The 13,338-nt window shown below is 39.3% G+C and overlaps 2 protein-coding genes across 7 annotated transcripts in view; both read left to right on the top strand.

The window, feature by feature from the left end:
- The first annotated feature begins 285 nt into the window (after positions 1–285).
- Positions 286–6,963, top strand: eloal (elongin A, like). 4 transcript variants are annotated; one of them, XM_086168685.1, is made up of 10 exons: positions 299–626; positions 1,779–1,835; positions 1,958–2,070; positions 2,190–2,503; positions 3,319–3,486; positions 3,568–3,665; positions 4,008–4,188; positions 4,327–4,432; positions 5,807–5,910; positions 6,046–6,963. In XM_086168685.1, exons 1-10 carry the CDS (start codon positions 549–551, stop codon positions 6,105–6,107), a joined length of 1,281 nt encoding a protein of 426 aa, XP_086024811.1. In that variant the 5' UTR covers positions 299–548; the 3' UTR covers positions 6,108–6,963. The 4 variants fall into 4 exon arrangements, 2 of the variants coding, with proteins under 2 accessions (XP_086024811.1, XP_086024802.1); XM_086168676.1 differs by having other exon boundaries at positions 300–626; positions 4,327–4,438; XR_015107795.1 differs by lacking the exon at positions 6,046–6,963 and having other exon boundaries at positions 286–626; positions 4,305–4,432.
- Positions 6,964–7,693: 730 nt separating this feature from the next.
- lrrc1 (leucine rich repeat containing 1) overlaps positions 7,694–13,338 on the top strand; it is a 28,305-nt gene continuing 22,660 nt past the window's right edge. For all 3 annotated transcript variants that reach the window (XM_086168640.1, XM_086168633.1, XM_086168624.1), the window contains exon 1: positions 7,694–8,292. In XM_086168640.1, coding sequence (XP_086024766.1) covers positions 8,134–8,292 — 159 coding nt within the window. In that variant the 5' untranslated portion in view covers positions 7,694–8,133. The remainder of the gene's footprint in view (positions 8,293–13,338) is intronic.

The raw sequence follows: 13,338 nt of genomic DNA, 5'->3' as shown, positions 1-13,338 counted from the left end.
TCCCAGGGCCATGTTTTGCTGATACACTTCAAATGTAAAAATTAGAAGCCTTAATGTATAAACACTGACAGTCTACTTCTATACATGTATGGTGTTCAGACACTTCATTTTAACACTTTCACATCCATTGTGAAGTGAAAAATATTTGCATTTCACACGCCAGACTTTACCAGAACATTTAATGGCATAATCCATTGCAGTTTCAAATGATACAGTGGACGTCCTAATTTTCAAGAACAACTCATCAATTGTGATATCTGGGGAAAAAAAATCAAAACGAGTCTCGAGGGACTTTCCCTGATAAAAAAAAACAACAAAACAGCACTTCCTATATTGATTTGTTTACTATTGTAGCATTAGCCAATGCATGACTATTCTGCTACATGTGACGCTCTAAACACAATGACGTCATCACTCCCAATTATTCCTCCAAAGCCCAACATATAAAGGCCGCTTGCCTTCACTTCCGCCCATTAATAGCATCATCAGAGGGCGCGCTCTCGTCAGGTGTCTGTGTGTTTGTAGAAGCTCTCACGTGGAGCACCGTGATGGCCGGCGACTCGGACGTGGTGAAGAGAGTCCTGCGCTTCAAACTTCAACTCACAGACTCAACAGAATCTGCTACGGTAGATAACTTTGTATCTGGGAACGAAAACATAAACGTCAAGCGCTTATATGAAACCTATGACCCCCCCCCCAAAAAAAAAGTACGTTAACTATTGCGGCGACTAGTTTTTATCCCACTCGGCTTATGTTGACTGTTTTCCACTGCGTTTTATTCATGACGGCGATTTGTCACCTGTGTATAAACCTTGTAAGAGGTTCATTTAAAAAAGATAAAATCTGTGTAGCAGTTATCCGTAACTAATGTCCTTGACAAGTTTTCCTCCAACTCTACATCTGTCAAGGAGAAAGTCCTTATCTTACGTGGTCTTTAAGGCCTGTCAATTACTTTTCATTCCAAATAATGTAACGTGTACTTCCTAAAATTTCAAATAAACAAGAAATATAGTCGTACAATTATGTTATGACCTCTCCATATTTATCCACTGAGTCTTAATGATAACAAATGCAAGTGCATTTTTTTAAATCTACATGCACCACTGCCAAGTATCACACTCTGTGATAGCAAGACTAAGACTGAATGATAGAAGCCAATTCCCTTTTGAAAAGTGTCCATTAACTTTAACTTCAGCTCTGTCAAATCTACCAGTTTTCTATTTGAATGTGTGAAGAGGTCTGTTCAGTCAATGACACCTTTGCTATAAAGCTTATCAGTGGAGTCAGTCTGTAAATGGGAGGAGCTTTGTTGCTATAATTGGCAACTCCTCCAGTTCAGCTTAGGGCTGCTGTCCATCAGTGACTGATTTTTCTGTACAGGCAGACAGTTTTACGAGTAGGTCACTTGGAAGTTGGTCTGAAGTAAAGGTAAATTATTGCGTTTCAAATGTTCACCTTAAACATTATGTTTTGTACAAACACCATGGCCTGCAGTATCATTATCCATTTATAGTTCGCAGTAAAAGGAGCAGCCCAAGTGGGTGTGTGAGGCTCCCATACATAGCTTCTGATCCAAATGCACAATCAGCAGCTGGTGATCCAAAACCAGAACAGCCATATTTGGTAGGTCAGGTTTCGTTCAGGTTAGCATAGTAACTTTGTCTGAATCATGCATGATAAATTTGCATATCTGTCCAAATAGGTTTAAAATAATTGCTCCAGAATGTATCAAAACACAGTATCACATGGCTCCATGCTTTTTTTTTTTCTCCTCCCAGGTTTTAAAAATCTTGCAGAAGCTTAAGGATCTGGATATCACATTAGACATTCTTGCAGTAAGTGTGCAATAGAACAGAGCTTTTAGTTGTTGATCTGCATACAATGACTATATATTTTTTTTGTTAACTTAGAAAAAAGGTAAAGTATTTAACTGTGTGTGTCTACCTTTTTAAATTAGGAAACTGGAATTGGAAAAACCGTTAACTCCTTGCGAAGACATTCAGAGGCTGGAGATCTTGCGAAGTCCTTAGTCAGAGGTTGGAAACAATTGGTTCCTAAGAAATCTTTAAGGTCTGCTCCATTATACTGTGTAGTTTGTAAAAATATATATTAAATACTGTATGATGCACTTGTGCTTTTTTTTTTTTTAATTCTATTTTTTTTTTCCATTTTGTCTATCTGGGATGCAGCCACATTGAAGATGGGAATGTATCAGACATGTCTGTTAAAGACCATCTGGATAACCAAAATACTGAAGTTTTGGCAATGGAGGATTCAAACAAATGCGTCACCTCACATAGAAACAATCTGGAATCCTCAACTGAACATTTGTCCAGAATAACTCGTGTAAAGAAGTCAAAAGAACCTCAGAAGAGAAAACTGGATCAACAGGAAAGTGAAAGTAACAAGAATGTATTGGAAAATTTCACACTGAGTGAAAAAAATGCTCTCTTGCGGGAAAAAATGGATGATTCACTTGTTTCCAAGGAGAACAAATATCATCGTAAGTCAGATTGTGATAGGACTTTAGGAAACAAAAACTCTCTTGATAAACCCAGGAAAGACTCCAAGGAAAGGCTGAACAGCAGTTCTAGTGTTAGATGCGTTAGGTCAGAAAAACAGGCAAAATCAAAACCATCAAAAAAATTGTCACAGGATAACGAACCACTGTCTGAGTCTGGAGACAAATATTTGGTTAAGACGTTAAAAGTTAAACATGAGAAATTTTCTGGAACATCAAGCAGCTCAAACACCCAAAACAGTAAAAGGAAGAAGGGAGAGGGAAAGAAGCATGTTGAGTTTAAAGAGGAGTCAGAGTACAAAGAACCCTCAAAACCACTAAATAAAAAAAATAAAGTGAAGCCAGAAGAAAATGAAAGTGAGCTTGAAGAGCCCTCCATGTCTTTTGAATCTTACTTGAACTATGATGAAAACTTTTCCAGACGAAAGGAAGGACCTGGCATTAAGAAAAGTACCAAAAAACTAGTAGTAAAAGAGGAACAAAGAATAGATCCCGTCATAAAACCTGTCAAGTCCTTGTCTTCGCAGGATCTGCTATTGTCATCAAAGCAGGTAGAATTGATTTTAAAACGTGAAGCATTAAGTGCATACTGAATGATTATAAATAATGCCTTCTTTTTTTTAGAAGTTTAAGGAGTCTGTGGTGGATCGGTTTAACAATCCTTTACCCACATTTCTGTCTGACTGTGAAAAAAATTCTGGTATTCTGTACATTGAGAAGAAAGGTACAGTTTGCACACTAGATGGCTGCAGTTTCAGCCAAAGAGTTTTGTTCATCTACCCTCCCTTCTTTCATAGTTCAAAGGGAGTCTGACTGCTGTGACATCGCTGAGGATTCTGCAGTCTTCACTGGTCAGCGGCATTACAAGAAGATGCAAGTCTACTCTGGTGCCAAGACAGTCTTCCTTCCCTCCATGATGAGCTTGTATCAACAGTGTATCCGCACACTGCAGAACAACATCAACCGTGAGTCAAGCCCAAAGAACCTTGGCAGCGTCAAATACTAGGCCAGTGGTTTGGACTTTATTTTTGGTCATTTCTTCTCAGTGCTTTATGAAACTGGTGGGGTCCCATTTGAAATTCTTGAGCCTGTGTTGGAGAGGTGTACACCAGAGCAGCTACTGCGCATTGAGGAATACAACCCAGTAAGAACGTAATGCCTAAAAACAGCGGACAATCTGTGGTCACTCTCAGAAGCAACTGCATAGTGTAGTAGATGGAGGAAAAGAATTGAATATTTTTACTTAATCTGGTCTCTTTGCATTCAAGGTTTTACATGTTTCACTGGGTGTGCAGTCATGTCTTCACTGCTGAAGTGTAGGCTGCTGGCAGCTACCATCCCTCCCCCAATGGTGTTTCAGTCCACAAAAAATGTTTTCCCAACAACACTTTTCACACTCATGTCATCAATTATTTATTTTTTAATATAATGAGAGAGCAGAAAAAGGAATTTATTTTACTCGCTGATCTGTGGGTTGTCTTCCCAGGTCTACATGGGAACAACAGACCACTTGTGGGGTAAACACTGTCAGAGGGACTTCAAAGACTCCAGACTTCAAGAGTACGAATCCTGGAAAGAGATGTATATCAGACTGTCCGAAGAGAGGGAGAGAAAGCTCCAGGCTCTAACAAAAACCATAGTCTCTGCTCATTCAATGAAACCCAAAGGTGTGTTCTTTACAATATGGTGTCCTAAAAGTGATTAAATTGCACATGATCATCTAATTGCAAAAAACTCTTGTTTGAATGACTTGAAGTTAACATAACATTAAGAAGTATTTTAGATGTTTTTGCTGCTCCCCCTAGGTCGTCAAGTGAAAATGGCATTCATTCATACAGTTGCTAAGCCTCCGAGAGAGGTGCGAATTCAGCAAGAAATTCATGGAACTGCAGTTCAGTTACCTCAGCTCAGGTGTGGGTATGTCTTACCATCAATATAGAGTCCTTCAACATTTGGTTGTATCTGTTGCAAGTTTAGGTTTGACAAAGCGGTGTTTAACAGTTAAAGGTGATCACTTGCGATGTTCTTCTAAATTAGAGACAAATGCTAAACACTGTACTAAGCCTGCTTTCCCTCAGCATAAAAACACTTAACTACAAAATGGTTTCTGTGAGTTTGCATAATCTGCCAAAAACTCGTGACACCACTGGGCGAAGTGCTTTGTCAAATAAGAACTGAGCACTGTTTCTGGTTTAAACTGGAATTATTACTTTTTTTCCTGGCAATACAAGTTGTTAATAATAGCTTCTTTACTAACTTGGAGTTTATATCATGGCTATGCTACAATCAAAAGAATGTAATGAATTGTATATGTTAGGCAAGTGATTTAGTTGTGCAAAATTTAGATATGAATTTGAAAACACTTTGGAAAATGATTAACCTTTATCTAAGCACATAAAGGGATTTTAAATTGATATTACACACCAAGTCATGTCATTTGTAATGTAAAGAGCTCCCTTTTCACCTACTGCATACCTTGAAGTTGCATCAATTGTCCATATAATGCTGTAGGCAATTAACTTTTTTTTTTAGATCCAGGAGTCTGTATTGTGCGTCCACTATAAACACGTAAACCCTCTTCATATGCACTGTCAAGATAAGATACTTTATTTATCCCCATGAGGGAAATTCGGGTGTGGCAGCAGCACCGGGCAGAGAATGGATAACAAAAGGCATCCATCCATAAATATAAATAGACATTAAAAAGGACAGTGGCAAAAACAGTAAATGGGTAAAAGTAGATACCAAACTGCTGTGTGAGAACAGTTGTACAGGGATATGAGTGACAGTTGCAGGTAGTGGCCAGTATTACAGATGCATCTCCGGCATCTCCGGCAGAGTATTGTTTTGTCCAGACTGCTACAGCCTGATAGCTTTGGGCACATAGGAGTGTCTGAAGTGTTTGGTTCTGCATTGGGATGGGACGATCTATTGGCTGAGTGAGCTGCCGATCAGCCACTGCTCATCTTGCAGGGGCTAAGAAGGATTTTCCAGGATAGTTTGAAGTAAGATGACTCAGGATAATTAAGTTTCTTGACTGTCCATCCTGTTATGTTTTTTTTGGCTTTAAACATGCCTGTCATTCTGATGGTCAGTTCAAGCACAAGATGAAACAAGTAATTTGGAAGAAGTGATTAAAAAGGATAGGATTCTGACCTAAATTGTGTAGACTGAAAATAATCTTGATGGAAATTAACATTGCTGTAAGATGGAGATGTAGAATAGTCTTGTTTTTCAAGACCTCAAGATCAGATCATGCATTTTGCTTGTGTTCTTGATTTTCAGCGTAAAGGCCCAAGAAAGCAGACTGAGGTCAAGTAATGAGTCCAGCAGGCCCAGCAACACAATGTCAGGACCAAACAATACACAGGATACTCGTAAGAAAACAAGTAAGCACCATGCAAATTTGTCCCATGGTTGTATCTTAATGATTTTTATCATAGCTTTAACAATTTATCTTGATTTAATGAAATCATTTTTATTTGCTTCAGTTTACCTTTGTAATCTTGTTTTTGTTTTCACAGGAGTTGCTCCTATAATGGCGAAGTCCCTAAGGGCATTTAAGAAGCAGCTCGGAAGGAGATAACTGTCCTTCATATTTTTTGGTCATTTGATAGGTGTATGGAGTGAAAGTGCACTCTGTCTTTGATTATCTGTGCAGCACAAGCCTGTGTTCCCCTTGAATAACCTTGTTTGCCAAAATATATCTGCAATCTTTGTGTTTTTTTTTTTCTACTTTGCTGAAAGTGAATTATTGGACCAATTAAAAAAGGCAACACAATTTAATTCAATATTTCTCCCTGGGTGTGTCCAATAAGCCATGGTATTAAATGGAGTGTGGCTCCCTCTAGCGGCTCTCGTGGCACGGATAATTTCTCAATTAAAATGACTACTGTTGATAAACAATTTCTGATCCAAAAGACTGTTTGACTGGACTTCAAAATAGTGTGTTTGACGGGGCATCATATAAGTGTCTGTTACAGCGAACAACCGGTTAGTGTCTTTGAATTGGCAATAAGTTAACGAAACCTGGTCTATATAAGCAGACTTGCATGCTTCCGCATTTTAAATATTGTCAGAAACGAAACAGGTGAAACACAAATCTGACAAGCACAGCGCGAATGCTCGAAACATTTTGTCAAGCCGCAGCTATTACTTCTCAAGTACCTTGTCTGTCTTTTTTCTTTTAAATGTTGTAACAACTGTTGGAGACTTAAAGAGAGGCCAGACGTGTCTGCAGCCTTCAGCACCACCTGTGGCAGCCTGCTACGACCATATCCCTAATCTCTCTGCATGTATAATTTATGAATTGGAGGAGAGCTGCATGCTCTCATGCACTTAGTATGCTGCCCAGAATCCTTCTATTTCTCCTCATTTCAAATGTGCTTTAAATTTTGAACGATTTCACTCTAAGTAATTCATATTTCGACACATTTCCAGCTTACACCAATGCTTTTGAACGCAATCTAAAGCTACTGTATTAAAAAGTAAAGAGCTTGACATAGGACGTGAGGGCTGGGATCTTAAAATGCAAAGTAGGCAACTGCCGGGGGCTCTAGAAGTCCCAGATTGTTTGAGAAGGGATTGGTTTGTGGTTCACGGTGATTGTTATACACAGCACTTCTGAAGCTCAAAATGAACTGTGAGCGCGCAAGCCTCAACACTGTGTGTACTATTAACACCTTGTTGTGGCGTGTAATATGTAACAAGGTCATAAATACGATTGTGTTGACTGACAATATACAGCTTATTTTAACACCATGAACGATATGAATTACTTTGCGATGGGTACACAACCGCTTTGATCAGTACGATAAAAAGGTTATCGTGGGCTACTTGACCCACTTGTGTTATGCGTTGAAATACAGTACACTGCACATTGTTATCTTATTTGCTGTCTTTCAACGTTTGAAAGCGTTCCGGTGTGCATAATTAAACACGACCGATGCAACGCGACGCGCTCCTGACACACGTCCGTGTCGTGTGAAATCTGTGAAATTCCACGCGGTCACTTGCAAGGTGCTCACTGGCCCGCTCCGTCCTATCATGGCGGCCCTGTTCGTGTGTGGGACGGGGACGCGGACGCGGACGGGAACGGGGGGGGGGGGAGGAGCAGCCCGGAGTGATGACGTAGGATTGGAATGAGGGAGTGAGTGTTCCGGGTCAGAAACTGTGCAGGAGAGGAAATTAACTCCGGGATGACGAGAAAAACCGAGAACGTAACCCTCGCCTCCACTGACATGTAGCCTGTCCGTCCCGCACTCAGACGAGGGGCGTTTTAAAAGCGGCAGGGGGTCGACGCGGGAACGAGTGGTGGTAAAATCCGGTGCCTTCAAACTAAAGAAAGTGAGACAACGGCGGAGAGTAATTCCCGTGTTCGTAGCGACCTCACGAACATTAGCTCGGTAACGTTACCGCGACTCATTTACGGTTGAACTTCTGGTGTTTACCCGCGGCTCGCTTTGAGTGTGTTCGGCTGTGAATTTAGCCCAGGACTGTCCCGTAACAAACTGTTGCATCCCCCACCGCCACCAACACTACCACCACCACCACCGCCGCCGTCGTTGTTTGTTTACCGCACGGGTACGAGATTTATCCCCACCTCCCCCGGGATGTTTCACTGCATACCCCTGTGGCGGTGCAACCGTCATGTGGAGGTGATCGATAAACGCCACTGCTCGCTGTTGTATGTTCCCGACGAGATCTATCGTTACGGGCGGAGTTTGGAGGAGCTGTTACTGGATGCCAACCAACTCCGAGACCTGCCCAAGGTAAGCGTGCTGCTTCCTGCTTTCTGACTCGTCTAAATGACTCACTGAGACACTATCTAAGTCGTGTGTATGTGTGCGTGTGAGAGTTTGGTCACATAAACATATCCTAGCGCTAAAGTGGTTCTGACACTGAGCTGCTCAGGTGTCCCATGAGACTCCATTTGGGGGCTGGGGACAATCATTGCACAAGATCAGCAAGGCGCAAGCTACCTGTGTAAGCGGAAAATTTCTCTTGGTCTGCGTCTCACTCAACAGGTTAACTGTGCACAAGAGTCTTGGCATTTCAGTTTCGCTCACAGGTGCCTCTGGTATTCAGGGCCGTCTTAGTATTTGATGCTTTGTGTTCAACCTGCTGGACAGGTTATACAGGAACCCCGACGACCCCTAGTTTGCAACTGATGCTCGCGATAGGACAGTCTGTCATAACAGTATACAGAGAGCTTTAAACACTTGGGAACCTGAAATGCATGCCTCAAAAATTAATGCTGGACCGCAGTTATTCTTTTGACTGATTGCTGTCGTCCAACAGTTGATTGTTCGGTCTCCAAAGTGTTTGAAACACACCAGGCCTAAACTCTTTGAGAGCACAAGATGAGCTACAGGCCCAAACCCGAATACTTGGAATGCCAAATTGCTTTGTGTTCAAAGACCAATACAAAGTATGGCAATGTTTTTGTCAAAAACTCAACCATAAGATCACAGCAAATGGGTCACAAAATTATTCTCTGGCTGTAGATTCTTGTGCAGTACATGCTGCAGTATGACTTCTTGTGAATGTTTTTTAAACTGGAGGATTTGAACTGAAACAGCAGGGTGTTGCTTGAATGACTGCTTAGCATCCTCTCAACTGGATGCCGAAAAAGGATGATATTCAGGAAGACAAAGGCTGTGGATTAAAGACGGTGCTCGTTCAATCATTTTGTAAAACACTTGATTCTGTGGTAGGGTGATTTCTAAAAGGTGGCAGTATGTTGGCTTATGCAAAGACGTCATAATCCGTAATTGTAAACAGATATCAAGGAACATTATTGTGTCACACAATAATTTTAATGTTTCGCCAGGGAAAATTACTTAAATGACACTGAATTTAAATTTTCCTCATAGCAGTCGCAGAACTTTGGGGTTTTTACTTGTCACACAAATAATCATTGTAAAAGAAACACGCAGCGGAAGCAAGAGCCAATATGTCACTAATCAGTCAGCCAAATCTTTTTTCAATTATTTGTTTTCTTCAGAGGAGTGTTGAAAAAGTCAATTCCATTTTCTTGATGTTTCAGATTAGACCTCCAAACGTCTTATTCCGAGCAAAAATAACATCAAACCATAGTATGGGGCTGGGTGAGATTTACCTAAATTAAAATAATCCTTTTGAATATTAGAAGAATATAGAAAAGAAAATGTTCTGTACTGCACTCATTTAAAAAAAGAGTCTTGTGTCAGTTCTGATATATTAAACTGTGTGATTTTCTATCCATGTTAACTCAAGTAATTGCCCAGCCATACATAATAAACAGGAGTGAAAAAATTGTGACTTAATCCAAAAACTCAAACTGACAACAGATTATCACAGTGGATTCATGAGAAGGTCAGAATCTTTCACTAGACTTGCTGGTTGTTTGACACAGAAGGAAGATTTGCAGGTCCCGGAGATGAAGTGTAGCAACCTGGCCTCTGGTGACCCAAGTGCTCTGGATTAAGTGGGATACTGGATAAAGGGTTGTCATGCTACTTCCGTGGCCATAAACACTTTGTAGTGTTTCTCTGTTTGGAGCAGAAACTGCAGATCCCAGGGTCTGACCTGCAATGTATTCAAAACCAGCTTTAGTAGGTGGAAGGATGAACAACCTTGTGGGTTGGTCGCATAACCCCAAAGTTTATAGCCGAATAGGTCTTGTTTTACTGTGGTACCTGTTCCCGAACTCCTATTAATCAAATCATGAATGGTCAGATGTAAATCTGGGTGATATTTTTTTGCCACTCAACCTGTACAAACAGCCATATCACATACTCATATTTTATGCAGGCTTATAACTTTCTAATTAAAATATTTCAAACAATTGATTTATTGGTCTATTGAGTCTTTCTTTGTGAAGAACACACAGCTAATTATAAAACCACAGGTTAGTTTATATGCATTTCATTTAGTTATACATGAGCATTTTTTTAGAAATCTATGTTTGTAATAGAGGAATCCAAATAATAATAACGATAACACGTGGTTTTCCTGCAAAAAATGTAAAGGTATGACGATATTTGGAGTTGGCCGCCATGACTGTGTGACATTGTTTACTATTTCAATTTTGAAACCGGTGCTAAAATGGAAGAGTGTTGTTTTATTAGTGTGCTCATTTTAAATCAAAGAAAAGTATTGTCCTGTACGAGACTGTTTATATTAGCCAAATTAACCTGTTAGTCATATTGCCTGCTGACAAGAGGAATACATTATGTTTTGGCCTTATTCTGTTTTGCATGTAACTTTTGGTATCAGTGCTTTACACTTTCAAATGGTTTTGCATCAGTCCAGTTCAGTGTGTATCTCTGAGGTCGATAACTGGATTTACATTTAGTTAGCTTCCAAGTTAGTCCCTAGCTTCAGTTGTTGCATATATACTTTTAATTCCTTATTTCAGTTGTTGCAGAGAATTGGATTAACTTTCATATATGTGAGTTTATTCACATTTTTGTGAAACATTTGACCCTCAGACAGTTCGACTGTTTTTTAAAAGCATTTTTTATTAATTGCTCTTTGACTGCAGACTGAAAGCATCTTAGGATGAATCCGAATGCAAGAAATTAAATTCACTGTTTACTTTGTAAATTGTTGCATTTTCTACTAACCCTGCTCAACTGAAACTGGAAGATGGTGTGTTGCTGGTAATGATACTGTTTTCATCTATGTTTGTGAAAGCATTTATGTCTTGATAATGAAAGCAGCACCCATGTCTGACTAGGAGCAGAATTTCAAGACAATGTTTACACATGATGATTGCTGGGATTTAGGGTTTGATAAAATAGATCAACATGGCAATTGTGATTTTTATTTATAATTACCATAATTTGTCTGCGGATTGTGAAATAAAAATATCTTTACTAGAAAGAAGCTGTCTTCAGTTAACCAAATTCGGTGTCAGCTTATTAGATGCTGTATTCTGCAAAAGAATTTAAACACTCAAACTTAATTTTATTGAAGAGGAATGTCTATTTTCTGTTGTCCTTTTTTTGTACTCTGTTTACTTGCATTTTAAGACTGGACTGTCTGCAAGTTCATTTTCATCTGAAAGGTGATGATTTTGAAAAGAACTTAAATTAATCTGGCACTAAAGTGAAAGAATGAGTGCATTGGTGCATAATTGTATCACCACTGCTTTGGTGTGGGTGTGAGAGAATGAAGCATGATTATCTAGTTTGAAACCTGGGACTGCAGTATTCATGAAATGTATAAAGTATGTCGTAGTGTGACTTATCCTGGGGGATTAATGTATACTATCATAAATGCATTGGACTTGTGTTTGAGATCGTTTAACTCTAGTCAATGTTGTGGTGTAAATGCATATGCAGTTTATTATTTGCATTTTATTAAGAACACATAGAAAAACAACAGGAAAGGTACAACTAGCATAATCCTTTTTGAAAATCTCTTCCCTTTGTTATGTTCCTGCATGCTCAGATTTTTCCCAACTTGTGTGAATGAATGCTTCTGTTAAGCTGTCAATAATTTTGTGACCCTGTTATGGAAAAATCTATGTACCCTCCTTCTGCAAAACACTTTCCAGATTGTTCTTTAACAAACAGCTTCTCAGATGAAATTGAAAATTCAAACATTGACTAGAGATTGACAGAATGGTTAACCTATCTTGACTTCAGCCTCTTTTGGTTTTGGTGTTACACATCGGTGATTGTTTGAGATGTGGATCTGACAGGCAGAAGTGGTTTAGTGTCCCTTAGCTGAAAGACTTGTAATTTGCAGATCAGACTGAGGAATGGGGTGAGATAGGGTTTTGGTCTTTGTTATGGTTTTTATATATTTTTCTGTTAGCCACAGAAGAACAACTTTGCCACAGAAGACCAACTTTGAACAAATTTGCTGGTGGAAAAATTTTTAAGTACTGTAATTTCCAGACTATTGAGTGCACTATTGAGTGAATATGAACTGCACCAGCTAAAAATAGATAAATGTGTACATATATAGGCCGGACTTGTCTATAAGCTGCAGGTGTCCATGTTGTTACATGAGATATTTACACAGAAAGCTGTTTTTTTTTTTAAACTTTTAATAAATACATACCAGTTATATCCAGAAATACGTACTGGAAATTCTTTTTTTCCGAACAGTGCCTGTAACATGGCTGATGAAAAAGATTAATAATAAATAACACATGGAAAAGTCCATCCATTTTCTATCCCTGCATTGTCTTACTTCATCTGGTCGCTATCTTCATCTTTCTCTTGCACTAAAACCATTAGAGCGATTTCTTCAGTGTCGGAATTGAACAGCTTCAGAATTTCATGGTAATTTCACTGGTCTGATGTGACGAGGCTGAATATGTTGGCGGCATCAAGCTTGTTAGCCCAAAAAAATCCATAAATTAGCCGCATCGCTGTTTAAGCCGCAGTGTTCAAAGTGTTTGTAAAAGTAGCGGCTTATAGTCTGGAAATTATGGCAGAACCCCTAAATAGAGTCTACATAATGCTTTTTTCTGGCTGATTAGAGTTAAGGTGAGAATTCTAGAGTTCTGACAAGCCTGCACTTGCCACAACTTCCTTGATAATATCACCAGGAGATACACTTTGAGCTGCGTAGTTTTGGTTAAACAGACCTTGATAGTAAAACAAAAGTAAGCCGATTTGTTGGGTTACTAGTCTGTGGTTCAGATAATGTGTTCTATCTTTGTGTCTTCCTACAATGAGTATGGGTTGCATGAAACCAATCCATGTACCTGTTGAAATTGCTACATACATTTTTCATGCTCCAAACTACTGAAAAAAGAATGCGTTTGACAACAAAAATCCTGCCCCTGGCCAGGTGTTTTGAGACTAAATTAAATT

The sequence above is a fragment of the Fistularia commersonii genome, chromosome 2 (assembly GCF_037954325.1).
Source record: "Fistularia commersonii isolate RoL2024-O1a breed Wild chromosome 2, RoL_Fcom_v1.0, whole genome shotgun sequence".
NCBI lineage: Eukaryota > Metazoa > Chordata > Actinopteri > Syngnathiformes > Fistulariidae > Fistularia > Fistularia commersonii.
The sequence above is the reverse complement of the archived record's forward strand: the minus strand, read 5'-3'. Positions and strand labels throughout refer to the sequence as shown.